The sequence below is a fragment of the Meles meles genome, chromosome 18 (assembly GCF_922984935.1).
Source record: "Meles meles chromosome 18, mMelMel3.1 paternal haplotype, whole genome shotgun sequence".
Taxonomy (NCBI): Eukaryota; Metazoa; Chordata; class Mammalia; order Carnivora; family Mustelidae; genus Meles; species Meles meles.
This window is the reverse complement of record NC_060083.1, coordinates 12,797,518-12,825,065: the sequence shown is the minus strand read 5'-3', so window position 1 is coordinate 12,825,065 and position 27,548 is coordinate 12,797,518. Positions and strand designations below refer to the sequence as shown.

The window sequence follows — 27,548 nt, the reverse complement described above, 5'->3', positions numbered from 1 at the left end:
ATAATCTATGTTGTTGTTAATTTTTCTAAACTGTGGTCTAAAATCTGCACAGCAGAGTTGCTTGTAAACACACACATATACATACAAAGGAATTACTTGTCTCCACTGTGGTTTCTTAGCGATGTAGAGCTCCCACCGATGGACAGAGCCAAGAGGCCCTGTGAGATGCTGGAGACGATAGTTGTGTTACGTTCCAGTATGATGTCTAGGGTGTAAGAAACTTGGTGCATAAATGGCAGAACTCAAACATTTTATTTTTTTTAATTTTTTTTTTTATTTATTGACAGAGAGAGAGATCACAAGTAGACAGAGAGGCAGGCAGAGAGAGAAGGGGAAGCAGGCTCCCCGCTGAGTGGAGAACCCGATGTGGGGCTCGATCCCAGGACCCTGAGATCATGACCTGAGCCAAAGGCAGTGGCTTAACCCACTGAGCCACCCAGGCACCCCAAGAACTCAAACATTTTAGCAAGGAATCTAGATATTTCCATCGCCACTAAGCAGCCCAGGTGACTGGAGCCTTAGATGGGGCAGTGGGACAGGCTGGTGACAGAGGCTGTGGGTTCCTGCTGGGAAAGGGGAAGTGTGGAAATGTAAGAACTGCTTTTAAAGCTCTGTTTAATCCCTTGATATTGAACAGAAAAATAAATCTTTGAAAATGTGTGTGTAATTTTGATTCTCTTTGTTAAAAGAGGCTACGGTTGCAAAACGATGTCACAGACGCAGTTGTTGGTGTGGGCTTAGGACTTTTTCTGCAAAACCGAAGACAGGAGTCATAGTGCATAACCATGATTTCTGTCCCTTTTTATTTCAGAAAAGTAAACAAGAGCTACAGGGGCCGTTCTTGTCCAATAATTGTTCACTGCAGGCAAGTACCACTCCTCACGCGAATTGCCCCTTGCTCGCTACCTGAGAAGGAGTCACAGTTACATTCCCATGTTGAGCTTTCTTGCTGCCTCACACGCACAGCTAATGGCCCTGCTGAAGGAGACCAGGCTGTAGACGGCTGCTTGTGCCCCGCTGGGCTGGTCCACCCGCCTGGGCCGCCACCACACACGCATGTCCTCACACCCATTTGTTCTCAGGCCCGCACGCTGCCCGCACACAAACACCATGGGATGGTGTTTTCCATCCGTGGCCTTGTCTCCGCCGCCAGCTCACTTAGCTGAGGTTTGGAACCGAGAGGCTGGGACGTGCTTGGGGCCCGTCGGGAGCAGGGGCAGAGTCGGGAATTAGCACAGGGTTGGCCTCACCCAGCTTAGGATGCGAGTCTGGCCATGGAGTAAAACCCGGGGGCTCCTCAAGCCCGTTGGACCCACACAGACAAGCAGAGTTCCCACCAGAAGGCCATGTCACGGTGCCCTCTCGTCAGGGCCTCACACCCACCTCCTTGGGGTAGAGAACCGTGCTCCGATTTGTGGAAGTGTCTTACAGCACGTTCCCTTCTGCTGGGATAGAAAGGAGCTCTCCAAGGATCAGACACCCAGTCTGTCCGTGCGGTGGGGAAGTGTACGTGTGTGTGCGTGTGTCAGTGTGCCTGTCGGGTGTGTGTCTGTCAGGTGTGTGCCTGTGAGTGTGTTTGTCAGGTGTGTGCATGTCCCTGTGAGATGTGTGTCTGTGTATGAGTGTGCCTGTTGTGTGCATCTCTGTGTCTGTCGGGTGCCTGCCTCCGTGTGTGTGTGCATGTGTGTGTGTGTTGGGTACGTGTCTGAGTGTGTGTGTGTGTGTGCCGTGTGTGTGCGTGGGTTCATGCCTCTGTGTGTGTGTGTCAGGTGCATGTGTGTGTGTTTGGTGTGTGAGTGTGTCTGTGCCAGTGCACGTGGCATGTCCCTGCGTGTGTCCATGTGCATCCCTGGGGTCTGTGATGAGGACCTGAGCCAGCCGTGGTCTGGGGCCCTCGGAGAGCAGAGAGAAGAGGCTGGAGGCACAGGTGCCCCGCGGCCGCAGCAGTGGCCAGTGTGTGCGGGTGTCCGAGCAGCCTTGGGAAGGAGGCCCATCCAAACCAGGACAGCTAGGTGTCACCTGGGGAGCAGCACGGACGGGGCGGTGAGCGAGCTCCCCACATGCACAGACCCTGCGGGTCCCCGCAGCTTTTCCAGCCATGGGTCTGAGGGTCTGGTAAAGCCAGAGCCTGTGAGACTTTCCCACAAAGGCCACCCAAGGCCCTGCCAGCTCTCCCGGGACCGTGGTCACATAATTCCTGATCCTGAAGTGGGTACGACCACCTCAGCTAGGAGTATGCATGTGACAGTCCCCATCTAGCAGCTGCTTTGGGAGTGGGAACTCATGGCCTCTTGGTGAGGGGAGACACGCTCTCACGCCTCACAAAGCAGCTGCCTTCCCCAGAAAGGGCCCTCCCTGCCCTCTGAGGGCTGCTGCCCTCTCCCAGGGACGCTGCAGTCACAGCTGGGGTGACATTGCTCACCGCCAGTGCAGACACCCTCAGCACGGACCCAGCCAGACTCATGTGTTGTTTATTCTGACGAAACCGACCATGTCTTTGGCCAGAGAGGGAGGAAAAGGGGAGACAGGATCAAATCTGTACAAACACACAGCTAATCCCTCTGCCGCTGATCAGCTCCCCGCAGGCCTTCCTCCCCTTTCTCCCCTTCCTCCTCCTCTTCCCCCTCCCTTCAGCTTCCCTCATCCCCTTCCCCCTCCTTCACCCCTTCCTCCTCCCCCTCATTCCCTTCCTCCTCCCTCTCCCTCCTCTTTCTCCTCCTCCTCCCCTTCTTCCTCTTCCCCTCCCCTGTCCTTTTCCCTTTCCTCCTCCACCCCAACCCTCCTCTTTCTCTTTCCTCTCCTCCCCCCTCTTCCCTTTCTCCTCCCATTCTCTCTCTCCTCCACTTCTCTGCCCTCTACCCCTCCTCCCCTTCCTCTTCCCCTTCCTTCTCCCCCTCCCATCCTGTTACTCTTCCTCATCCCACTTTCTTCGTCTTTCTCTCCAAATCAAGTCTCCCTCTCCCCTCGTGAGCCTCACTCAAACGCGGAGGGAAATACACTGTCCCTGGCTTTGCTGGACATGGGGGTCCCATGGCCGGCGGTGTTCTCACGTCTCCCCTTCCGTTGGCAGCAACAGCGCAGGCAGGAGCAGCACCTACGTCCTGATCGACATGGTTCTCAACAAGATGGCCAAGGGTGAGGCGGGCAGGGCTGCTGCTTTGTGGCAGCTGAGCCAGGACCGCGTTGCCATGGCAACCTGGGGGGACTCTTCTCCTTGGCCTTGGTCCCTTTCCTGGGTCACATGAAAGCCGTCCGCGTGAGCAGGGTGTTTCTCGGGCTGGTGCCTGTGGCCAGGGCAGTACTCAGCCCAGTGCAGGGTGGGGATAAGCAGTCGCTGCCTGGGGCCCGGGGAGCCCCCCTGCAGAGGCCGAGCCAGCCGCGGGCTCAGCCACCTGAGCAGCCCCAGTGTCCTCCGCGCCCTCTGTGCAAGCCTCCCTGTTGCCACAGCTGGGTGAGCAGGGTGCCATGGTCTTCCCCTCTGCGGCCCCTCGCACTCTGGTCCGCACACTTCACCCCTGCTGCACCTGACCCCAGGAGGAGGAGGCTCGGGTCTGGCACTGGGGGCCCACGTGGCCGCCAGCGGCTCGGCAGGGGCAGAGCTTCGGCCCCTGCCCCCTGGGCCCCCCAGATGTGTGGACGCTGAGCTGCTCTGGTCACTGGGACACGCTCTCCAGACCGAAGCTGGGGGACATCTCTTCAGAGACCAGGGAGCACACCCCACAGTCACTTTTGGGGAAGGATACACATGGGACCCAGCTCTTGGAGAGTCCTGGTGAGTTCCCACTGCAACTCAGGAAACACTGCTCTTCCCATCATGCCCGTCTGCGGCCCATGGGACCTGGAAGGAGGGCCCGCCAAGGCGGGGATCCCGCCATCCCTCTCACCCGAGAACAGAACATTCTCTTGGTCTGTACACACACGGGCACACACTTGCATGTTATCCCAGCCTTCCGGGACAGCCGTCCTTCATCGTGTGTCCAGAAGCAGGAGCAGGTGCTGATTACAGAGATGATTTTCAGTGTGTGTTCCCGCAGATGCCGGCGAGCCCAAACTAAGCACTTTCCTTACCCCACTCTCTTCTGGTGAAAAAGGAGGAGAAAAGCGGACCACACCACCAGACCAAGGATGTGGTCATGATTCCTGTTCTACACGTAAGGACCAGCACACCTGAGTGATGGACGCACATTACCAGTGACCAGAGGGTCAGCAGCAGATCTGGGCTGGGCACCCTACCCCTCTCTATCAGCAGTCCCCCGGGCCAGCCACCGCGGAGAGCAGGAAATGGGCTTTGCACCATCAAATCTTATTTTAAGCATACAAATGAGCAGAGTGCAGGCAACGTGCAAACACAAGAGCCAAAGCAAACAAACAGTCTGGTGCTGGTTTTAATGACCTATTTTGGGTTTGGGTCCTAACACAGCCCTAACTTCTTTAGTTAAAAGCTTCCTGACCTGGAGGGCACTCTGGCTTCAGAGGACATCTTTTCATTTGCAAATCTGCAAGTACTGGGAGCTCAGAGCTCTCAAGACTTGAGAGTTATCTTTCTTCCCTCACACCTCCCTCCTTCTCTGCCTGTCTCACCTGTGGTATTTCCCTGAGGCTGGACCAGGATTCCTTCTGAAGGCTGCACATAGTTGTTGCTGTTTGACATGACGCCATGTGGGTGAATCAAGGCGACAAGGGAAACAGGGGGCCCGTTGGCGTCTGACAGGAGCCCGGCTCACCCACAGAGAGTGGACAGACGTCCCCGATCTCTCAGCCGTGGGGCATGGGGGTGTCCTAGATATTCAGAGGCGCAGGCCGGCTTCACCGGAGCAGCGGCTGAAGAATGTTGCGGCCCCTGAAGCCCGCCCGGGGCAGGGCAGACTTCATTGTCCAAGCTTGGCCTGTCCAAGGGCCTCTGAGGGGCATGGACCCACCCCCGAGGGCCTCTGCCGCTGCAGGGCCCGCAGCTCCCCCTCTGGCGCGGGAGCCATCAACAGTGCAGCCCAGCAGCAGCGTGGAAGGAGCCAGTCAAGGGGGGCCACTGTCTGGCTGTTCTGTTCTTCACCTGCTCCTTCTGCGGGGTGGGGGGGGGAGTGCGCAGTGAAATCCTCTGACCTGGGGCCCAGGACTGGGTCTCAGGAGAGATCAAAGGGCAGGGCAGCCCCTCGCAGGCCAAGGTAGGTCTTTCCCAGGCCGCCACACTGTGCGGCCGCCTGTGGTTTTGTTCTGGGCTCGCAGCTGGCCGGGCGGTGTGGCCCAGCCTGCCTTTGTCTAGCCTGGGAAGCTGCAGGCCAAGCAGCAGACCCCACGGTCATCAGATGATCAACGGCCCCGAGGCTGGACACGAAACCTGTCTTCCCATTTCCTTTTCTTAGAAGGAATGAATTGCATGAGGACCAAAGAAAGCCCTTGTGACGCACCCCCCCTCCGCGGCCTCCGGTGCCCCAGGCCCACACGGAGCACACACACCCGCGCCCACGGACTCGGGCTCCTGGGGATTAGGGCCCGTGTCCTATCCAGGGCCTCGGAGAAAGCGCGAGGCATCCTTCTGGCTCTTTCTCCACCGCCGGCTCAGTAGCAGGCAGACGACGGGGCAGCAGAAAGCAAAGCTCTCTGCCCTGCGGTTGAAGCCTCTGGGTGTTCCTCGGTGCGATCCTCCGCATGTTCCTCTGCGGCCCGGAGCGCGCTTGTCACTCGTCATCAGCACTAGCCTGGTCGGGACGCATTTCCAGAGTGCATGCGGCTCAGGGGGCTGGGACGCGCTTGCCACCAACGTGTTTCCCCAAGTTGTGCCTTTTGAATGTGTGTCCATTTCTTTGGCCAGGCAGAGGGGTGGAGGGTTACCCCGAGGCATTGGCTGCTGGATGGCGACGTCACTCGCAGGGGGCCACCAGGGACACCTGCCCGCCCCGCCCCACTGGGCTGCCCCGGGGGCGCAGCACGGCCTCCTGGCCTCCGCACTGGCGGCCCATGTCCAGAAACCCCTTTCGTATTCTGCCGAGGGTCAAGGGCCCGGGGACCGCACTGCACATGCACATCATGTGCCCTGCAGGCCTACGGGGGTGCAGACGGGCCACGGAAGTGACCACGCCGTGGGGACGTGCGTGGGTCTCTGTGCCCATGGGGTCCGGCCCCTCCTTCTGTGTCAGCGGCCTGGCCTGCTTCCTGTTTTCTGTCACACAGTGCCCCTCAGGTGACAGCCACCTGTAGGAAGGAATGTGTCCTCTCCATCCTGCTCGCTGTCCCTAAATCTCACCGAGCCGTGGGCCTCTTGCCTGGGACCATGTGGCATGTGTCCTCCTGTGATGGGATTCGCTCACTTGGTGTCCCCCGGGCTCACCTGTGGCGCAGGCGGCGGGATCGCAATCGGTAGTGTGCACAGACCACCCTTCGTTGACCATCACCCCCGATGGACAGACACTCGGGGCACATCCAGCCTGCAGCCCCTGTGCATCATGTGGCCATGAACATGGGCCTGCAAACTCATCTGCAAGCTCTGGCTCCCCCTCTTCTGGGTGCAGACCCCGGGGAAAGGGGTCGGACACTGCCCATGCCAGGGCTGACGTCCGAGGTCGCGCCAGCTCACCCTCCCACAGAGAGCACGCGAGGGCTCTCGTCTCACCTCGTCTTCTCTGAAATCTGCTATTGTGTGTGGTTTGGGGAGTCGCCATACTAAGTGTGCAAAGTGGTCTCGTGGTTTTGATTTGCATTTTCCTAATGAGTGTGACATCTTTACATGTTTGTTGGCTCTTTGGGTATTTTCTTTGGAGAACTGTCTCATCAAGCCCTTTGCCCAGTTTTTAATTGGGCTGTTCGATTTTGTTGTCATTGAGTTAGGAGGTTCTTTATATATTGTGAATATCAATCCCTTATCAGATACGTGATTTGCAAATATTTCCTCCCACAGAAGAGGGAAATTCTGTGGGAGAAAATATTTTCCTTCTCTCAAATGGCGTCCTTGGTGCACAAAAGCATTTTTATTTATTTATTTATTTATTTATTTATTTATTTATTTATTTATTATGATGCCCCATTTGTCTGTTCTTCCTGGTGTTGCCTTTAGTGTCCTACCCGGATGATCTTTTGCCAAAACCAATGTCATGAAGATTTTGCCTACATATTGTACTTTTGAAACTAATGTAACACTGTATGTTTACTACACTAGAAGTAAAATCTAAAACTCAATAAAACCAAAAAACGAGAATAAATAAAAGCAGTAACATATACATGTCTGTCAAAATGTTAGAAAAACATATAAAGCGAAAAGGGCAAGTTTTCCCACCTCTTTGCCTTTATCTGCAGATGGGATGATTTTTAACCCTTTAGTGGGCATCATTTTAATACTTTGTGTATGGACACATGCAATTTTCATTTCTTTAGCTGATTACAACTATGTTTCCCAAAGTAATACATAATCAATGTGGAAAATACACAGAGGTTTTTTTAAACCTCTCCCCAACTTCATTTCTTATGTACTTACATTTCAAGTGATGTCCTACAAGGGCTCAGCAGATGGTAACATGTTTATTACCATTTCTCAGGTAAAGACATTCAGGCCTAACTCGCCCAGGATCACACAGCCATCAGTGACCTTGCTGGGATGTGACTTCACAGCCCGTGTCCTTGATAATGCTATACCATTGCCTCTTCCAAGGCAACAAACAGACCACCCCATTTTTAAAGTCCGCAGTGAATTGTCCGGTATAATAAACAAAGTTTTATGGCTGCTTGAACCTTTCAACCTGTTGCTCCTCCTCAGACGCGCCATTCCCCACGTAGCCATCAGCCACACGTGCCGACGCAAGTGGGTTAAAATGTGAAAACCTGTGCCTCCGTCACCCTGGCCACACTTCACGGCCCAGGACACCCGTGACTCCTGACTGCCATGGTGGGGACATGGAGCACCTCTTTCGTCACGGGGAGTCCCACAGGGCCATGCAGCTCTAGGGAACAGCACTGATGGTGGGCACCCGTTCCTTCCAGCCCCACTGCGGCGGCCTCTGGACAGATGTCCCTGCTCGGTCCCGACCCCGTCTGTTCTCTACATGGCGTTCGATGACATCTGAAAGAGTAAGTCTCGGGGGCCTGTGGAGCCCTCCTGTTCCTCCACCATGCCCCTCGGGCCCACGGCCTCTCTGACCTCAGGGCTCGGGGCCTCCCACGTACTGCCCCACGGCTCCCCAGCTCCTCTCTTCTCTCATGGGTCCTCCTGGGCCTCGTGGCCACTGTCACTGTACCACAATGTCCTTCTTGGGGCGAAGCCATAGGAGTGTCACTTCAACCTGGTGTTTACAGAACACCTTGCCAGGCACGGTGTCGGGGGAGGCACAGTGAACGAGGCCAGACAACAAGGTCACCTTCCCTGAGTTTATCCTCCATGGAGAAGAACAGATGGAGTCGCGTCTTATAGGGGTGGAGCGTGCCGTGAGTCCCCTTACTCGGGACGCAGGGCCCTGGGGTGCCTCACTCCCCACCTGGGGCAGAGCTCTGGACCATCAACCTCGGACAGAAGGGGGCCTGAAGCTCATTCACTCGGACACCCCGTTGTAGACTGAGGCAGCAGATCTCAGAGGTCTGGCGACCTGCCAGGTGGCCTCCCACTGGCCGGGTGGATGCAGAGCCCAGGTCTTTCTGCATGTGACAGAGCCCAGAAGGAAGAGAGGACAGACAGCAGCAGGACACCCGGCACGGGCCCCAGAGAGATGGGGCAAGCAAGGGAGCTGAGAGGAGTTGTTTCCAGGCTGGAGTGGCAGCCCCACTGACCTGGGTCGGCCTGAAGCCACTGCAGAAGCGACAGGGCAGGCAGAGGCTGGTGGGACTGTTGGTTCGAGGGGAGGAGTGTGCGGGAGGCCTGAGCCCGCCCTCGCCGTGGGGACACCCATGGCTGGGCACGCGGCCAGCTCTGCCACAGACAAGACGGGCCGGGAGGACGGGCCGGGAGGACGGTGCGTGTCGAGGCGCAGCATCACCTTGTGTGTGGCGGAGTGTAAAAAACCTGAAGAACCAGCGGAAAGCGGATTCCACAGGGAGTCTGGCTTCAGCATGGCCTCCAAGCCAGACGCCTCCTCCCCAGCATCGTGCGGTCCCAGGTGACAACGTGTCAGGGCACTGGGAGCCGTTTGAGTGCAGCAGGTGGGGTGTGCAGGCACCATCCCCCACCCGACTGGATCTGCATTCCCACGACGAGCTGCCCGGTGGCTTGCGGCAGGGCCAGGCAGCGGGGTCAGACGGGGCAGCGGTGCTGGGAGCACTGGGAGCGATGGGAGCCACGTGCGCCAGTGGCCGGCTGCGGCCTTGACTCAGGGAAGCGGCCCGGAGCCGCATCTGTGGGCCAGGACCCTGGCCGGGCCACACCACGGGTGCCGCTTACCAGAGAGAACGACATGATGGGCCGCTTACCCCACGGACACAGCATGAACACCACGTATTTGGGTAATTTTGTGAACCACGATCCCAAGTTCACCTCCTAAACAGTCCCCATCCCGTGGAGTGAGCCACCGCGATGAGCAGCGCAGTCAGGGTGTCGGCTCTGGGTGCTCAGAACAGCCAGTGGGGGGACGCAGGTCCCCGTGAGGCCGTCACAGAGCAACAGTCCTCCCTCCCATACCTCCTGGGTCAGATCTGGATGCTCACACGGCCTGCTGGGGTCGCCCACGCCGCTCCTCCCTGTCTGATGAGTCCGTGGGCGACCCACAGACACCCAGCCCAGCTGACACAGCACAAAACCTGGGTCAACCCGCCTGACTTGGCTGGTGTTTGGGCCGTCCCTCCTATGAATTTGCTTCCTCCTGCTGGACCCTGGGCTGCCAGCCTGTCCATCCACTCGTCCCCTTCCCCGTGAGCAGCGTCACCATCGGTCCTGCCACCCCCAGGCAGGCCTGATCACTGGGCCCTGCCACACATGCCCAGCGGCTTTGCTGACAGCACTCTCCAGCAGAGCTCTGCCCACTGCTGGGCCGCTGAGGCCACTCCATCTGCCACCACGACCCTCTCCCTCGAGACCCCGGAGGCCTGCCCAGGCCTCCTCTGCTGCAGTTCCCACCTCGTGCTCATTTCCTCCCCGCACAGCGAGGGCAAGTCCCTGCTCCTGCTGAGACCACCCCCCCATCCGTTCCTGATAGCAGAAGTCCCCACACACAGACATCCTGGTCTCTTGGCAGTGACAGTTCACAGGCTGTACCAAGTAGGATTCTGAGGCCTGAGCGAGAAAGGGGCCGTCTGGCCGGGGCAGTAGTATAGGGGATGTGTCTCTGTCCCCTGAATTAGTGACTCTTTCATAAGGGCCCCTGAAGTCACCTGGACTTCCGCAGGACAGAACACATGGAGCTACATGTTAATGTCCCACGCTGTCCTCCCGACCTCTGGGCTCCCTCCCGACGCCTCCTCGGGCATCTGCTCCTCCTTTCCACGAGGCCAGGAGGAGTCCACAGAGGAGGGGCCCAGTGCTTCACCGGCGGCACCGACAGAGCCTGGAGTCACGGTGGTGCTCTGCACAGTCCCCAGCCAGGCCTCAGACTCCGCTTCCTGAGTCAGAAGCAGAGGGAGGACTGAGGGAGGAGGGGCCAGCGGAGCCCACGGTGCCACTTTGGTGACCAGAGGTTGGAGGGTCAGTCACGCTGAAGGACTCGTTTCTCTGACCAAGAGCAGCCCGTGCAGCCTGGCCCGGCTGGCTTCTGCATCCCCACCGCCCAGACATTTGGGTAAAGCTGCTTCAAGCTGCAGACTCTCCTACCAGGAGCCCCCGGTGTTCCCGGGGACTTGGCAGTGGTCCTGTAGGCCCCTTTCCTGCAGCCAGGATGCGCTCCAGGACACACGTGTGCGCGTTCATGACTCGGACCCTTCTCTGGGCTGCGTGGACCCTCATGGACAGGAGGCTTGACCACACCTGCAGGCTTCCGCAACCCCCGCAGCCTCTGCATCTCCTTCACCCCCTGAGCGCACCGCACCTGCTGCTCCGGTGGTGGGAGAGGCAGCCACACCTGTGCATGGTGGCTTGCTCCCCAAGTGCTGGGCGTCTCCCCTCATCCGTCCCTTTTCACACCCAACGGCCAGCGGGCTCACTTACACCTGGGCGCCGGGCCCATATGCTCACAACCATGGGTGCCCCGTGGTGTGCAGACACCCCGGCTGGAGGACCGGCGGCCGGCACCCCCAGCAGCCCCACATCCTGCAGTTCGCTGTGAGTGCGCCCACCGGCACGGCCTGCTTCTGTCTGACTTCACGGCTTGCATACAAACTTGGAAGCATCATAGTTTCTCCTGAAAAATGATTCCAAACTTGTCTTTTATAAAAAAACATGGAAAGTATTTTGGGTTTAGGTCCTGGTACCCTTGATTTTCAAGGGAGGAGGATGCAAATTTGTCCCCTTTGATCCAGAGACAAAAGATTACAGCTCATCTCCGAGGCCAGCAGAAACCCTCCGGCTGCTGCAAGTACAGCCCGAAGGCTCTGGACAGCGGAGCGTGTGCGTGAGCCTGTGCCAGGCGTGTGTGTGCAGTGGGCACACCTCCAGGACAGCGCCCAAGCCACCGGGTCTTGTCCGAGGCGGAGCTGGGGCCGGATGTGTTGGGTACGGCGCTCCTCGGCCAGAGCACTGCCCGCATTCGGCGCCTCCTAACAGCAGAAGCCAGACCACTGGCTTGTGCAAACCGAAGGCTTTCCCTCTTGCACACTGGACACACCTTGTCTTTCTACCTTGAAGAAAAGAGCGCACGGGAGTCCTGCTGTTTGCACACCTTGTGGGTAGAAACCGATGAAACTGGTTTGTGTGTCGGGCATCAGCACAGAGGTCGTGTGTGGGTGCGCACCTGCCGGGAGGCCTGCTGGCCAAGGTGGGAGGACTGTTCACACGAGTCGGCGGCCAGGAACAAACGCCAGGAGAGCTCGAAGCCAACCCCATCAAGACCTTGGTTTTCTTAAATTTCGAGAACATCCGTTCAATGTAAAAAAAAAGTTGTTTTTATCTTTTTTTAAGATTCTATTTATATGACAGAGACAGCGAGAGGGGGGACACAAGCAGGGAAAGCAGGAGCAGGAGACGCAGGCTCCCAGCTGAGTAAGAAGCCCGATGTGGGGCTTGATCCGAGGACCCTGGGATCATGGCCTGAGCTGAAAGCAGATGCTTGACCGACTGAACCAACCAGACGCCCCAGCTCCAAAAAAAGTTTTAATGCTTTAATCATACTAGTGCTCTCGAGGTGTTCATTGTTTCATGATTAATACTTTTTATCTAGGGCCTAAAAACCTCTCCAGGCTTAAAAATGTATTTAATGGGTGCGTAAACTTGGAAACCAATGTTCTTGAAATTTAAGGAGAGACTGAGAGTGATCGGAGCGCCGCCCTGGGTGGGTCCCCGTGTGCACTAGCCGACCCCAGGGGGCTGTGGGGAAGACCTCGGGGTGGGCAGGGGCAGCCGAGCCCAGGGGGCACCCCTTGAGCTGGGCAGGCCCTGAGAGATCTGCTGTTGGAATAGCGATGCTTCTCAGGCGGGGAGGCCGGGAAGCTCCCCCGTATCTCGCGCCCATCGGGTCTTCCCAGGGGCATCTTTCCGCATGTTCTGCTTCTTTGAGGACTTACAGGCTCTCCCATTTGAGCACCGCACGCAGTAGGTCCATCCATCCGCCTCCAGTTTCTCATGTTGTCAGCAAGACGGGATTTTTAAAGAGGGAATTCCACTTTAAATGCACTGAAGGGAGCTTCCTGGAATCGGGGGGATTTAAATAAATCCCTTCATAGAGCAAGGAGGGATGCACACACCCGCCCCGCCCTCCCGACCCAATGGGTCTGCTTTACAAATGCGGGTTCTGCGTCCTGCTCTGTGAGGCCCCCTGCACTCACGGGCGCTGAGTGCCAGGCAGCACCTTCTCCCACCGCCCTTCCCATGTGACCCCAGCATGCACGACAGACCACGGACTGAGTTCTGTGAACTTCTCTCTCTGCACTCACTGCAAGTAACTTCTCTTTTTTAAGACTTTTATTTAATTGAGAGAGAGAGAGAGAGAAAGCGAGCATGGGCAGGGGAGGTGCAGAGAGAGAAGCAGGCTCCCCACGGAGCAAAGAGCCCCACGTGGGACTGCATCCCAGGACCCCAGGATTGCTCCCCAAGCCAAAGGCAATTAACTGACTGAGCCACCCAGGTGTCCCTGCAAAGAACTTATTGTCACAATTCTGACAAGCAAGCGGACATTAGCCACCCGCATCCCACAATGGACTTGACTTTTAAACCGATCAGTTCCCTAAATTTTGTTCTGGATGTTTTTCAGTGTTGGTTTGACCTCCTCAAGTGTCCGACTGGCTCCAGGTGAAGCAGGATTCTTGCTGGCTCTGCTGGTGGCTTAAACACCTTATCTAGGAACCACCCGATTGGCCTTCCCCTCCTGCCCCTCCCTCTCCCCACAGACAGTGGTCCAGAGGGGCATCATCAAGTGATAAAACAAGAGAGGTTCCTCATAGGGTTTTATCCAAGCTGCCGGCTTGGGACAGCGGCCATCATCCCTTGACCTGCACACTGCCACCCAGGAGGGAGGGTGCATGTGTCCCCAGCCCCGGCTGTGGCCTCCAGCAGGGACGGCCTCTGTATGGTCCCAGCATACAGAGCAGCCCCTCGGAATAAAGAGCCCTGGAAGAAGTTTTAAGCAGCTTCAAGGACTCAAAGTGCGTGCCCTGAACGGCCTTAGAAAGAGAGGGTTCTCCCTAAGTCCGAATCCCACGTGAAGCCGTGGATTTCATTTCAGAAGGATTGGGACTCCTCTCTGTTGCACCAGCCTCTGCCCCACACCTGATTCTCCCAAATCCAGGCCTTGAGGTCGTGGGATGAAATCGCCATGGGCCCGGCTGGCAGCCAGCATGGCCGGAACCGAGCAGGTTAATTCTCCGGAAGCTGCGAGCGTCTAGCACTGTCAGGACTGTGAATCGTGGCCGCATTGTGTCGCTCTGTGTCGGATCCTTGGTGCTCCATGCCCGCTTAGACTGGGGCAGGGCAGCAACACAAGCTCCTGGCACTGGGTGGCAGGCATGGGGAGCAGTCCTGCAGGCACCTTTGCGGCCACCCCTGCCCACTGGAGAACAGTGTTGCACGTGGGTGGAACAACTCCGTCTGCCCCTCGCTCCCTGTGCGTGGAGCCTTTGGCCCCCTAAAGTCAGTGTCTTAAAGAAGTCTGTTTCTGTACACTTATCCCGATAACTCGCACGAGGGCCCTGAGGGCCCGGCCTACCCTGGGAAGATGAGGCAGTGGATCCTCAGGCCGTGGCCGCCATGGGAGGCACCACACGCCGTGGCCTCCCTCCCCGACTGCTGGGCTCCTATCTTCTCCATCTCCCCATTTCATAGTGGGCAAACTCCTGTTTGTTTCAGATTCTCAGACTCGGCAGTTCCCTTTACTTCTACTTACTGTTTCTGATCCATTGAACTTTATTTTTCTTACTTAAAGTTTCGTGAACATACAGTGTTGGTTTCTGGAGTAGAATTCAGTGGTTCATCACTTACACACCCAGTGCTCATCCCCGCAAGGGCCTCCTTACAGCCCGCACCCGTGCAGCCCATCCCCAGGCCCCAGTGTGATCTCTGTCTTCAGGAGTCTCTTCCGGTCCCGTTCCTTCTCTTCCTCTCTTCCGCCCTTCCCCTCTGTTCATCTGTTTTTGACAAACATTGTTCAAATGTCTACACTACCCAAAGCATCTACACATTTCATGTAATCCCTATCAAAACACCACCAGTATCGTTCACAGGACTAGACAAATCCTTAAATGTATACAGAACCACAACAGACTACAAACACCCAAAGCGACCTTGAAAAAGAAAACCAGGGGCACCTGGGGGCTCAGTCAGTTAAGCGTCTGCCTTGGGCTCAGGTTCTGGGATCGAGCCCCGTGTCAAGCTCCCTGCTCAGCGGGAAGCCTGTGTCTCCCTCTGCCCCTCCCCCTGCTTGTGCTCTCTCTCTCTCTCTGTGTCAAATAAGTAAATAAAATATTTTTTAAAAAAGAAGAAAAGAAAAAGAAAACCAAAGCTGGCAGCATCACAATCCCGGACTTCGAGCTCTGTTCAAAGCTGGGATCGTCAAGCCAATCTGGTACCAGCACAAAAACAGACACACAGATCCACGGGACAGAACAGAGGATTGTGGGTTCCCTTAAAACAAATCCCATTGATTGTGGCCTCGTCACACCCGAGGAGACGCACGTCCAGAACTCGACCCCTGTCTTTTCCTTGGATGAGATTCTCAGCAGACCCTAGCTGCTGAGCACCCTGGGGGACCATCTGGCTGTTCCAATAGGGGGATTTCTTCTCCTTGCTATGAAGGCCCTGAGGTAGCGCTCGGGGAAACTCGGGGTGTCCCCGTTCCTGCTAGCACAGTATCCCGTGTCTGAAAGGACTGCCAACCTAGTTCCCGTAAGGCCAGCACTTTGGCTGCAGGCCTCGGCATGCTGAGCGCCGTCCCCCATTGTGTCTGCTCAAGGACCGGCGGGGAGGGGGGGCACGAGGGCAGCGGCCACAGTGCCCACCTCACCTCCTCTCTGCCCGGCTCAACCCACTGTGCTCAGGAAACATCACAGGCTGCTCGGTTCCAGCCAAATAAGCCCCAGAACTTGAAAAATTACCATCGAAACATGCAAGTTCGTGGTCCTGGTTCTGTGCCCGAGAGGAGCGACGTGCTCACGTAGGTTGTGGAGACAGAGAGGGGCCCGTAGGGGCCTCTCACCCCTCTGCCTGGTGCGGACTGATGATGACCGCGGCCATGGGCTGTGTGACCAGGGACAGGCTGTTCTACCGGGACAAGCCTCGGTCTCCTCCGTGGGGTGGGGTGGCAGCTCCCACTCCCCTGTGCTCTTGTGACGAGCTGAGGTGACGCTCGGAACACGGCACCTCATGTGTGGCACAAGGGTCCTTCCACCTCAGAGGCGACTACGCCCTCCCAGTTCCCACATTTTCATCTTCATGTTGGCGGATGTGTCCCAGTGCCTTCAACTGTGAGAAGGTTTTTGGGCTTGGGACCCAGCGCCATTCCTTGTCTACTAAGACAGAGAAACAAGAACTCACTTTGAATTAATGACAAGGTCAAAGTTTCAAACCCGAATGGTATTTCTGTGAAGCCGGGGTCACCTGCCGTGAGCCCGACGTTGCCTGTTGCGGGGGGTGAGGGGGTCTCTCAGCAAAACTCTGCCGCGGACACACACAAGGGCATCTCCACCCTTTGTTACTGTCTGAGACACTCACCAGGAGCTCTACCTTTCGATATAAGACAGAAAGGATTTATTAGTCTAATTTCTCATTACGTGAAAATTTTTTAAAAACCTACACAATTGAAATTGCTGAAACATTCTGTTAATGCCACACATACACATGAGGCATCAGGTTGTTGTCTCTGACAGCGATGACTGTGGTAAGGACCTAGCACGCGTCTGACAGCCAAGTCCCAGCCCCGCGTTCCTGCAGGAACCCGCAGAAACCAGCGCACCACATCCTTCCAGATGAATGCGGCCAGGGCGGCTGCCCTCCAGACCTGTGAGCAGCGAGTGTAACAGGGCCAAGCCGGAAGGGAGCCTGGTGTGGGTGAGGGACAGCGAGCGCCGGCGCCAAGTCTGAGCTGACCTGTGTGTGTCGTTGCAGGCACCAAGGAGATCAACATCGCTGCAACCCTAGAGCACTTGAGGGACCAGAGACCAGGCATGGTCCAGACGAAGGTACTGCTGGCCAGTCCTCGGGGACGGGAGTGGGGGGAGGAAGTTGTCTTTCTGCACGTGTTTCCAAGCCAAGAGAGAGGAGAAGAGGACCGAGCGTCGCCCATACAGGTCCCAGGCGGGCTTCAGAGGCCCCTCCCCAGAGGCTGGCCCGAGGTTCCGGCGACCACCTGCATTTCAACATAAAGACTCGGTAGGATCTCCAGGCTTTGGAGCCCTCCCTCACCAGATTCAGGGACGGGGAGAGCATCACATTTTTATAAGAGCTCCGTGACAGGGACGCCTGGGAGGCCCAGGCAGTTGAGCATCTGACCCCTAATTTCCACTCAGGTCATGACCTCAGAGTCCATGCTCAGTGGGGGGTTTGCTCAGGATTCTCCCTCTCGCTCCGCCCATCCTGTTGCCTGCTCTCTCTTATTCTCTAAACAAAAAGAGGTCGGTGATAACCCCAGCACCCTTGCAGGGGAATGTTCTAGATTCACCAAACATCCTGCCAGACTCCCCTGTTTTGGCCCTCAGAACCACAGCTCTGCTGCATGGTCATCGAGAGGCCCCGGGCTAGACGCAGGCCCCTTGACACCTCACAATGCCTTGATTTGCCTACTGAAACGGCGACACTTGCAACAAGAGTGAGCACAAGCTGCCTGGTTGGCGTTGGGTTAAGCAGAGCTAGAAATGGGCTCAATATGATGTTCCTTTAGCGTTCAGAGTTATCGGGGTCCAAGGGGCACAGACACTCCCGCACATCAGTTCCATAAAGGTCCCAACGTCATGAAATACAGAATGTTGCCCTTCTTAAGGTGGTCCCGACCCCAATGCCGCCAGCACCTGCATGGAAGTCCATAGGCACTGAAGGATGCCCTTGCAGAAGGACTTCCTTATGCCCACAAGGACCACAGTCATAAAAAGCCCTCGTGTGAAGTGGGTCTGCCCCGAGCACCCTGCCCTTCACTGTGTCCCACTGGTGGCCGCCCGCGGGCTGTCCTAATGATCACAGTTGATTCGAATGAAAGGATTTCATCCATCATGACACACTTTGTTTTCCTGGGGCTTTTCTTTAATTTGAAATTTTGAAATTATTCCAGACCTGCAGAACACTTGCAGAAACAATCCAGATCGTTCTCCTGTGCCCTCACTAGGGTCCCACTGCTAGCACGTTATGCAACTCCAGGTGACCGTGGCCAGGAAACGGCGCCGGTCTGAGCCTTTTACTCGGGTGCAGCTCTGGGTCCCAGCTCACCCATGACCCTAGCAACCTTTCCCTGGAGCAGGACCCCCCCCAAGTTGTACTCCGTCATCCCACCTCCCACATCTCCCCTAGTGGGACAGCTGGGTGGCCTGGAAAGGTCCTCCAAAGGGAACTGGCAGGTGTGACTGAGTCTGTCTGCCGTCCCTGTGATGGATTCCGGCTGTACCCCTCAGGCAGGACCATCTCAAAAGGAAGTGAGCTTCGGTCACTCAACTCAGGGGCTGTCCACCAGGCTACTCTCCTTGGTGTGAGCAGTGTCCTGGGGGAGAGCTTTGGTGTTTTTCATGTGTCTTTGTTGTTGTGCTCTATCACAATGTCAGCAGTGACAAGTAACCTGCAGGTTTTGTGCCCAGGGAATGTCTGTCCCACTAGCCTGCCCTTGCCACTTGGCGGTGGCCTCCTAAGGGCCAGCTCGGCAGGGTCAGTGCACTGTCCTGGATGGTCTGGCCCCACCAGGCCACCAGCAGCCACGGAGGAGGCTGGGTGGGGGGCAGGGGGTTGCTGAGAACCGGGACCTGGTGAGCAAGGACACTTAATAACTAGGAATGAGAAATGGATTCTCTCTCCCCTGAATCTCGATGCCGCACAGATAATCTGCAGGAAATCATCAGTTTGAGACCCGCTTTACTCTCTGCACCTGGGTACCCGCCCAGGCAGGCTTCCTCCACCCCAGACGGTTCAAGGACACCCAAAACGCAGACTCCAGAGTGGATCTGGGAGAAACTGTGGGGACAATGCCTAACACACCCCAAAACCCATCGGCCCTCTTGTCTGCGTCCTGTTTGCCAGAACGGACCTCATGGCATGAGGTCCTGAGGCCCAGGGGGTGGCCCCCAGGCCTTGTGGGAAAGGGAGATGAAGCAGGCAGCAGAGAATTGGCGTCACATAGCTTCCCGGCAGGACTGGACCCTCTTCCTTCAGGTCGGCGTTCAAGAGTTGTCGCGAAGTGTGTCCGTGAATGCAATTCTTGGAATCTCCAGGCGTGAAGAAAGAAGCACATCCAGACCCCCGTCTGCCTTAATTCACGGCGGCTTTGCCCAGCCCTACTCCACGAGACGGAGTTTCCCTCACGGTCAATTGAACAAAAGGGAAATTCCTGTGAGAAAAACAGTGTCGTATAATGTGAATACTCTTCTGTCGAAGCGAAGAGAAGGTCGCCTGTGGACAGTTCACGCAAACGCGTGTGGTCGGACTTTGCCACGGGAGCCGAAGACACGGAACAGGGGCCGGCAGGCGCCTCGCCACCAGGACTGGAGACGGCCCCGGCCCCAGCGCACAGCCTTGACCGCACAACTCCATCTTCACGTTCAAAAAACCCGAGAGCCGCTTCTCCACCTGGAAGCAAACACTCAGTCCAACGAGGCCCAGACACGGGCTGCACGTCTCCGGGGGCAGGAACTGGCCACGGAGCTGGCGTCAGCCGAGGGCACGTCCTGTGCAGCGGGGTCACAGCCCGTGAGACCCGAGCTGATGGAGGCCACCTGAGCCAAAGGAGAGGCCACCCAAGCCCCTCACCGCACATTTGTCAGGAGCATGCTAGGACGCGCATTTCAGGAAGGGAGATGCAATCGCGGACATAGTGAAAACAGCACAGTCACGGGGTGAGCAATGTCTCGTCTTCTACGCCTGCTGTGGGACAGACCCTCCCCTCCGTGCCCTCATCTCGTGAAGGTGCCTCCTTAACTGAAGGCCTGAATGCTCTCTAACGATACTTTCTCTTCGACATTCATTTTCAAAAAGAAAAGCCGACTGACCCGTGTGTCCCCAGGAAGGACTGATGTCGCTTGGCCCCAGGTGGGTGTGCATGGGGTACACGTGTGCTGCCCACACCTCCCGCCTGTCCCTCTCCGGAGCATCTCTGCATGCGGGTTTTGCCCAGTCTGTGATCTGCTCCACAAGCCTGTCCCCTGCCTTCCTTAGGGCCGGGAGCGACAAGGACCGATTGAATTAAGTGTAATCCAGTTCACAGCCCCCGGCCTCCCGACCCGCACCCTGCTCCATGAGAACCTGGGGATGGTCCCCTCAGGTGCTGTGTCTCTATCCCCCCCATGCACATGCATGTGTGCGTCCCTGTGTGTGCTCACACACGACCGTGTAAATACACACATGCACACGTGTGCACACCTATGAACACGTGTTTGCACTTGTGCTTGGGTACGTGCCTAGCTGCACATGTATGACCATGCACAGACGCCCACGTGCGCATGCCTTCTGCATGCCTATGGACATGCACGTCTGTGTGCACACACATGTGGCCATGCATGTGCACATACGTGTAAGTGTGCGTGCCTATGTGTGCACCATATGAACAGGCACATGTACACTCGTGAATGTGTGCATACTACATGTGTGCGTGCATATAAACACACACGTGTGCACATCTGTGTGCACACACCGGTGTGCATTCATATATATGTAGCACACATTCATGCCAGTGTGTCCATATGCACACATGCACCCTCATGCACACACAGGAGCACATACACTCTCGTGTGTACACTCACATGCACGTGTGCACACGGACGTGCACACACACGTGCACGTGCATGCACCCAATCCCTTGTCTGCTCTGACATCAGACAGCAAGGATGGAGCCAGGGCTGGGCTCTGTGAGGAATAACTGAGCTGGGGGCACGGAGAGCGTTCCGTCCCGCCCCCCCCCACCTTGAGGGAGGCGCGGGAAAGCGCTGCCCAGGAGGGGAGGGGCCGTTGGCTCTGCGTGCAGGGTGACAGCCCCTGGGACAGGCATTCACTGTGACCCCCTTCAAAATCAGTAACGATGACAGTACTATGGCAATGTTGTGTGTGCCCCGAGCTCTTTGTGTGAGCCACAGGGATCGCAAACACGAATCTGAGTGTGACTATAAATGCAAACACACACACACCCGCACAGACACAGCAGTCCTGAATGCCTCCACTCGTACTTGCAGTCACCATGGCAAAAGCTCGTCGCAGGCTGGGTCTGCCCAGCTTGTCGGCTCGGCTCCCCGGACTTCTGAGGCGCCGACGCAGGCCTCTCAGCAGAGGTGATACCACTGAAATGTGAGTGTGCACCCGTGTTCACCGGGGGCCAGAGACCAGAGCACACGGCGGCACGGCCACTCGCGGCTGCTTCTCCAGGAAGGAGCAGAGGGGCTGACAAGCCCCATGTCCTTGCCAACTGGCCCCGAGGCGCAGCACACAGCACGCCTCTGCCAAGAGTCCCTCGTCCCAGGAAGCCCCCCACTCCTGCTACCAGTGTGCCCAGAGCTACTCCCGTGTTGGGACCCAGGGTCGTGCCACCCCCAACCATGTCCCGCAGGCCCTCCTATTCCCGGGGCCACCCGAACCACCCAGTAAGGATCTAAGCCTGCAGACGTGCCACACTGCTGCCAACATGGACTGTCTGATGAGGGCAGTCGAGGCACCGGCTCACATATGCCGTCTGCTTTGGTCGCGGCCGCTGTAGCACGTGTTGGCCCGACCGGGTCCTCCTGACAGCCACGGAGGCTTCGCAGTGTGTGAACTTGCCGCCTTCCTCATCAACGTTATGTCCCGGGATTGACTTTCAGGGTGTCAGAAGCTGTAGCAGGCACATGATCCTGGATGTGAGTGTCCCAGAGTCTCCATTTGTCTTTGCACGTTTCAAGTCATCACGAAACCCTGCTCTCCCCATCGTCAAGTCGGCGATTGGGGAAGAAATGGTTGGGTGTGACTGTTCGGACGTCCTAAACTGGGTCCTCCCGAAGGCGTGTCCCCCTGAACAGGCTGTTACCGGGAGAGAAAGTGACAGCAGACAGCTTCCTGTCCCCGGTGACAGCCAGAGGCCACTCCTCTGGGATCTTCGAGTGAGGAGGGATGCCGGGCGCACGGGGCCTGCCTCCTGAAGCCACTGCTGCACTCGACCGGGCACCCCTGTGACGGTCGTGTCCAGAATGTGCGTCAGGAGGCTGTGCGCCCACTAGCAAGGTCGCCATGAGGGTCCACACGGGTCAGTCCTTCAGTGCCAGCATGAAGAGAACACCCAGTGACAGTCTTTGGTCCCAAAGTGAGCGCTGAAGTATCCCACCGTTCTGTTGTTTCTGCCACGTGCCCGGCATTCAGAGTCAGTATTAACCTGATTTCTGGATCTGCAGCTGCCTTCCCCTTGCGTTCTCGCGCACTGAAACCATCCCCCAGGCTTTCCTTCACCAGAAGCAATGGTGTGTGCGACTTCTTTATCCCTGTGAACTCTGGGATGACTGTGAGCCTCCCGTGCAGTGGCAGGCGGGTCAGGGAGGTGGCCTGGGAGCCGCGTGGAAGAGTGGGCTTTGCTTCCGACTGCCGAGCCCCCCACTTCCAGAGAACAGTCCTGACACCACCCTCGCTCCCACCTCCTGGTCTTGGCAGGTTTGCGTGTGAGACAGCGTGCCCCCTCCAGCGTGTGCCCGTGGCTGGGAGCACATGTGTGCTCACACACGTCTGCAACTGGACATGCTGTGGTGAGGTGGGGCTTCCTGGCAGGTGCGACAGGATGGGGCGCGGCTGGACACTAGGTCAATGGCCCATGACCGCGATGACACTACCCTCTGCCTTTCCGAGGGGAGGCCGTGTGGCTGGTCCCGCGGCAGCTGGCGTGGGGTCTGGAACTCAGAGCGGCCAGGGTCTGTGTCTGCCCTGGGCCCCAGGGGCTGGGCACTCTGCCGTCCCTGTGCAATCCAAGGGACCAGGCGGGGGCCCCTCCATGACAGAAGATGAGCGAGAAACCCTAGTCACCATGAAAACGGGGTCTCGTCGTGCAAGCCATCCGTCCTCTCCTTTCTAGGGACATAAGTGGCCTTTCTTTTCTTTCGTGAACTGTTTCTGCAGAACAACACAGCCGAGCTGAAGGCTGGAGTCGAGAGGAACATGGTCCCACCCACTCTCCCTCCCTTTCTTGTCCCTCCAGGAGCAGTTTGAGTTTGCACTGATGGCCATGGCGGAGGAGGTGAACGCCATCTTCAGGGCCCTCCTGCAGTGACCACCGAGGCTGGGAGCGGCCCACACCCGTGACCGTTGCTGCGAATCGTGATGCCGCTTAGCTGTGTGTCTCCAGTGTCCCTGCCTCGTCAAGCACGGTCCCTGGTTACAATGTGCATTCATGTTCACCCAGATAATGCTAAGGGGAGATCTGTGGGATCATCCAATCACAGCGACAGTCACCATATCTGTTTTTACTTCCGTAAAGCACACTTCCACGTTCTTACCAGCAAATGGTGTTGCAGCCATGAGGCGGGCGCACTCCGCATGTCGCCACCGAGAGAGCTGGCTTGTGGACTGTAGCTTGGAGGGATGGGCCAGCTGGGCGGGGAGAGGGCACTGTTGACAGCCCATCTCCGCCCTCCACCTCCCAAAGAAGGGCAGGGTCTCTGGGCACACAAGCCCCAGGCCAGCCGCCCCAGGGAAGGCCTCACATCTCCCACCAGTCTAGAGCCACATTTTTAACTTTAAAGTCCGGATTTGCATATTGCCAAAGCCGCTCCTGCTAATCCACTCTTTCCTTGGGGATGACCAGAACTGGGGGAGCCAGCCTGGCAGGTAACGAGCTCTGGGGTCCCTGGCGAGCCCACTGGCCCCCGCAGGCACTTGTGCTAACCTCTTGGGAGATGACCTGGGCCCTGCCGGTGTCGAGAGCAGCCTCTGGGCTCCCCGTTCACAGAAGGAGATGCAGGGTGACAGGCGTTTCTGGCTTTACTGGGTGTGAGATCCCCACAGCAGGGAGAAGAGTGGAAATGGCAGCATTTTCTGGGCCTCCCCCGGGTCACCTGGGTCAGACACTGGTGTGACTTGATTGTCGAGGGGATTTGAATTTGCCGCCCCCCCCCCCCCCCCCGCCACTAGAGGAACTCATGTCGCTGGAATGACGGCTTCTAGGAAGGCAGACAGACAGGCTGTAGCTTTTGTGATAGGACTTGGTGTGGGGAGACTCTGGGTTGCCTTCCTTGCCTGCTGACCCCACAAATCCTTCCCGCCCTGAACAGAGTCTTCCTCCCAGGACCCAGCAGCGTCCGTGGCCTGTGCTGGGGAGGAAGAGGCCAGAACACTGTCTGCGTCTTTAAGAGACACTCTCATGCCATCTGCTCTCATAGATCCACGATTTTTTGCCAGAGTTGTCTCTCCCTATTTGGAATCAAAATAATGAATAAAAACAAATGTATCTGAATATAGGAAGCAATAGCTACTTGTAATTTCTAACTTCTGATGTTTCGAAAAATCCTCCAGTGTGAGATATATGAATATATTTAGTTGTGTCAGATTAAACTTTGGATTTCACATTCGAATGGTCTTTATTTGGGGAGGACAGAACAACTTTCCTGCCCATCCTTTGCTCCTAGAGGTCGGGGAGCAGGTGGGAGCCTTTCCAAGAGGTCTGACTAGCAGGGTCAGCCGTGTGCCAAGGCTAGAGCATCCCAGAGACAGGTCGCAGGATTTCTGTGACCATCCAGGGCCGTGCTCCGTGCAGTGTCCCCACACCCCCTTCCCGTGCCCATCTGCATGCTGTGAGCTCAGGGGTAGTGGCCGGTGACCCTTCCTTCCTGGGCCTCAGGGTCCCACCCCCTCCTGGCAAATGGCCCATCTCTGCACATCCAAGTGGCCACTCCGAGAGGACACACGCTCACTCAGGAGTCTCACCTGACAAGGGACGGGCCGCACAGGGTGGGGCGCTGTGACTGGTCCTGCAACGCCTCGGGGACCGCAGCAGAGCAGGCGGTGTGTGGAGTCAGCTGTCATGGAATTAGGTCCCATCGGCTTGAGGGCCTCAGTGTCCCCCCACACACTGGCGTGCACTTCTTGGGAGATCAGCCTGCCCGGTCTCACTGGGTGGACACCAGTCACATCTGTCTCTCAGACGCCCCGTGCAGAGTCGGCCTCACGGTCAAACCCTGCCCGGGCTTCAGGGGACTGTGCCGCCACTGCCGTGAGTCACTGACACTGTGGTCACTGGTCCCGCACACACTGAGCTCGTCACACAAGGGAGGCCTCTCGTGATAAGCCAACGTCCGAATGCACCCCTGGCCGGCCCCAGAGTCTTGGTTATCCCCAAGGAAAGGTCCCCTCCCACCGTGGATACAGGAACACAGGACAAGATATGCTGGAAACATGTGGTCCATGCCAGCTCTGAGGAAAGGACAAGAAGGAACCCGCCATCCGCGTTGGCGAGTGTGGACACCAAGCCGCATGAGGGCTGGGGGCCGGTTCTGAGCCCCGGCTCTGACCCCACATAGATGGCCCCGGGAGGCACTGTGCTGGAGGGTGGCCAGAGCCGGCTCCCCGTGACCGTGCACAGGCAGAGACGCGCTGAGCCTATCGTAGGATGCACACTCGGCCAGTCCACGGTCGTGACACAGCAAGTCCTCCTCATCATCCAGGCCACGAAGCCAAGGGCGCGTGTATTTTTTGTGGCAAGTTTCCTTATATGCTTCTGTATCAACATAAAAAAACTCATAGTTTTTTTCTTAGTTTAGTTGTTAAATTTCCAAAGCAACATATATGATTAAAAATGAAGCATGTGAGGAATTTAATCACTTACTTTAGCAAAATTACATGTTACTGGCACAGAGCTAATCTCACTTTGTAATCTTGCTTGTCATAGAGTTTGCAGGTTTGAGGTACTCTGAGTGTAGGCTGTGCAATCAGATAAACTAATTTGCATTTTAAATGCACTTTATGTTTATTTTAATTTCCTTCGTGTTAATAATATTGTATTTCCTTATAGCTGATGTACCACAGGCAGTATAGAAATGACTGGGTTTTATGAATATTTAACAAAGAATAGCTCCTTTTGGATGATGTCATCTTTTTAAAAAATTTTTATTTATTTATTTTTTCAACCTAACAGTATTTATTGTTTTTGAACAACACCCAGTGCTCCATGCAATACGTGCCCTCCCTATTACCCACCACCTGGTTCCCTCAACCTCCCATCCCCCCCCCCGCCCCTTCAAAACCCTCAGGTTCTTTTCCAGAGTCAAGGGATTGCATTTGTAGAATGGTTTTTGTTTGGAAATTGTGGAAGATTTAAATAGATGTTTTATACTGATTATAATAGATTATACTGCTTTATACTGATTAAACATCTTAATGTTTGAAGGGAACTTAAGACTCTCTTAAGATCCCCTTAAGATTTCGGATACAAGACATGATATTTTCCTCCCATTTTTTAATAGAATTGCCAAGTATATAAAAGGTCAGATGAGTTGTCTAAACTCATACAAGGAGTGTTAGTCACAGAAGGGAGCTAAGCATGCAGTTTTTCTGTTTTCTTGTATATTTATTTGTTACTTTTAAAATATTTTATTTATTTATTTATTTATTTGACAGAGACAGAGATCACAGGTAGGCAGAGAGGCAGGCAGAGAGAGAGGAGGAAGCGGGTTCCCTGCTGAGCAGAAAGCCAGATGCAGGGCTGGATCCCAGGACCTTGAGATCATGACCTGAGTCGAAGGCAGAGGCTTTAACCCACTGAGCCACCCAGGCACCCCTATTTGTTGTTTTTTGAAAATCTGATATATTGTCCTAGTAATCCACATCCAGTATGATTATTTAAGATTAAATGGTAAGGAGGGGGCAACTCAGATTATTTCCATATCATTCTTTCTTAGGAGTATATAGTACATAGTACCTAAATAATTTTAAAGATGAATTGCTGAACCCTGGGTGATAAATACAAAAGAATATCAAGTTTTCAGATACTGGACATTTGAAAGCATCATTTCTCTGGGCCACATAAAACCACTGGCTCCCCACGTATATCAAAATGTCATTCTAGGAACAGAAATGATCTAAACCATAACTTATAATTCCATGTGTCTCTAAAACACATATAACACTATGTGTTTTTTTAAAAAAAAACATATAAAGTTCTTGTAGAATACTCATTAATAAAGTCTATTTGAAATTCACTATGCCAGGCATTTTCACAGACATTTAGTCCCTTCAACACCCTTTTCATTATGTAAAACAACTATTACTACATTTCCATTTCATTATTTTGTTTTACCTTTTCAATTTGAATGATTAAAAAAAGCTGAGGGTAATATAGTTTTGGAGTGATAGATTTAGAATATCTTCCAGGTCTTAATTCAAGCTATGGTTGTAATTCACCACATTCTGATACTAATACTCTTATTATACAATGTTCTGTTTGCAAGTCAGCTGTCCTTGACTAAATTTTGCTACCTGTCACTGTAATAGAGGAGAATTAACTTGCTGTCAAAAACAGTGAAAGTGGAACTTCCTATCAGTGAGTTCAAAAATATTGTTATTCTAAATAGCGAGTGACTTGACTTCAGGCGACATGATTTTCATGGGTAATTGGGAAACTCTGGCTGTGTTAATTTAAAAAAGAAAGAGGGAGAATAAATTTTAAAAATAAATAAATAACATAAACAGTGATACAAGAAACAGTATTATTATATAAAGAATTGATTAACTACTATTTTAAATCCATAATCTTGGTAAAGAAACTGGTGGTTTTAAATGATACTTGAAAGTCTGTACACAGTTCTGATGTATTCGTGGTGACTGAAATAGCATAGATTTTTGATATAATTTTAGAAGGCAGTGATTTTTCAAGGGTGTAGTTTTCCTAAATTTTATAAAGGTAAAAACACCAATTTTGCTTTCAAGTAAGAATTTT

The 27,548-nt window shown here is 55.3% G+C and overlaps 1 protein-coding gene across 1 annotated transcript in view; it reads left to right on the top strand.

The window, feature by feature from the left end:
* The window catches only part of LOC123929990 (receptor-type tyrosine-protein phosphatase N2-like), a 68,057-nt gene extending 45,168 nt beyond the window's left edge, over positions 1–22,889 (top strand). Inside the window, exons 10-13 of the mRNA XM_045986226.1 lie at positions 812–865; positions 3,071–3,135; positions 16,592–16,665; positions 22,818–22,889. Of these exons, the coding sequence (XP_045842182.1) occupies positions 812–865; positions 3,071–3,135; positions 16,592–16,665; positions 22,818–22,889 (265 nt within the window). The remainder of the gene's footprint in view (positions 1–811; positions 866–3,070; positions 3,136–16,591; positions 16,666–22,817) is intronic.
* Positions 22,890–27,548: the final 4,659 nt, after the last annotated feature.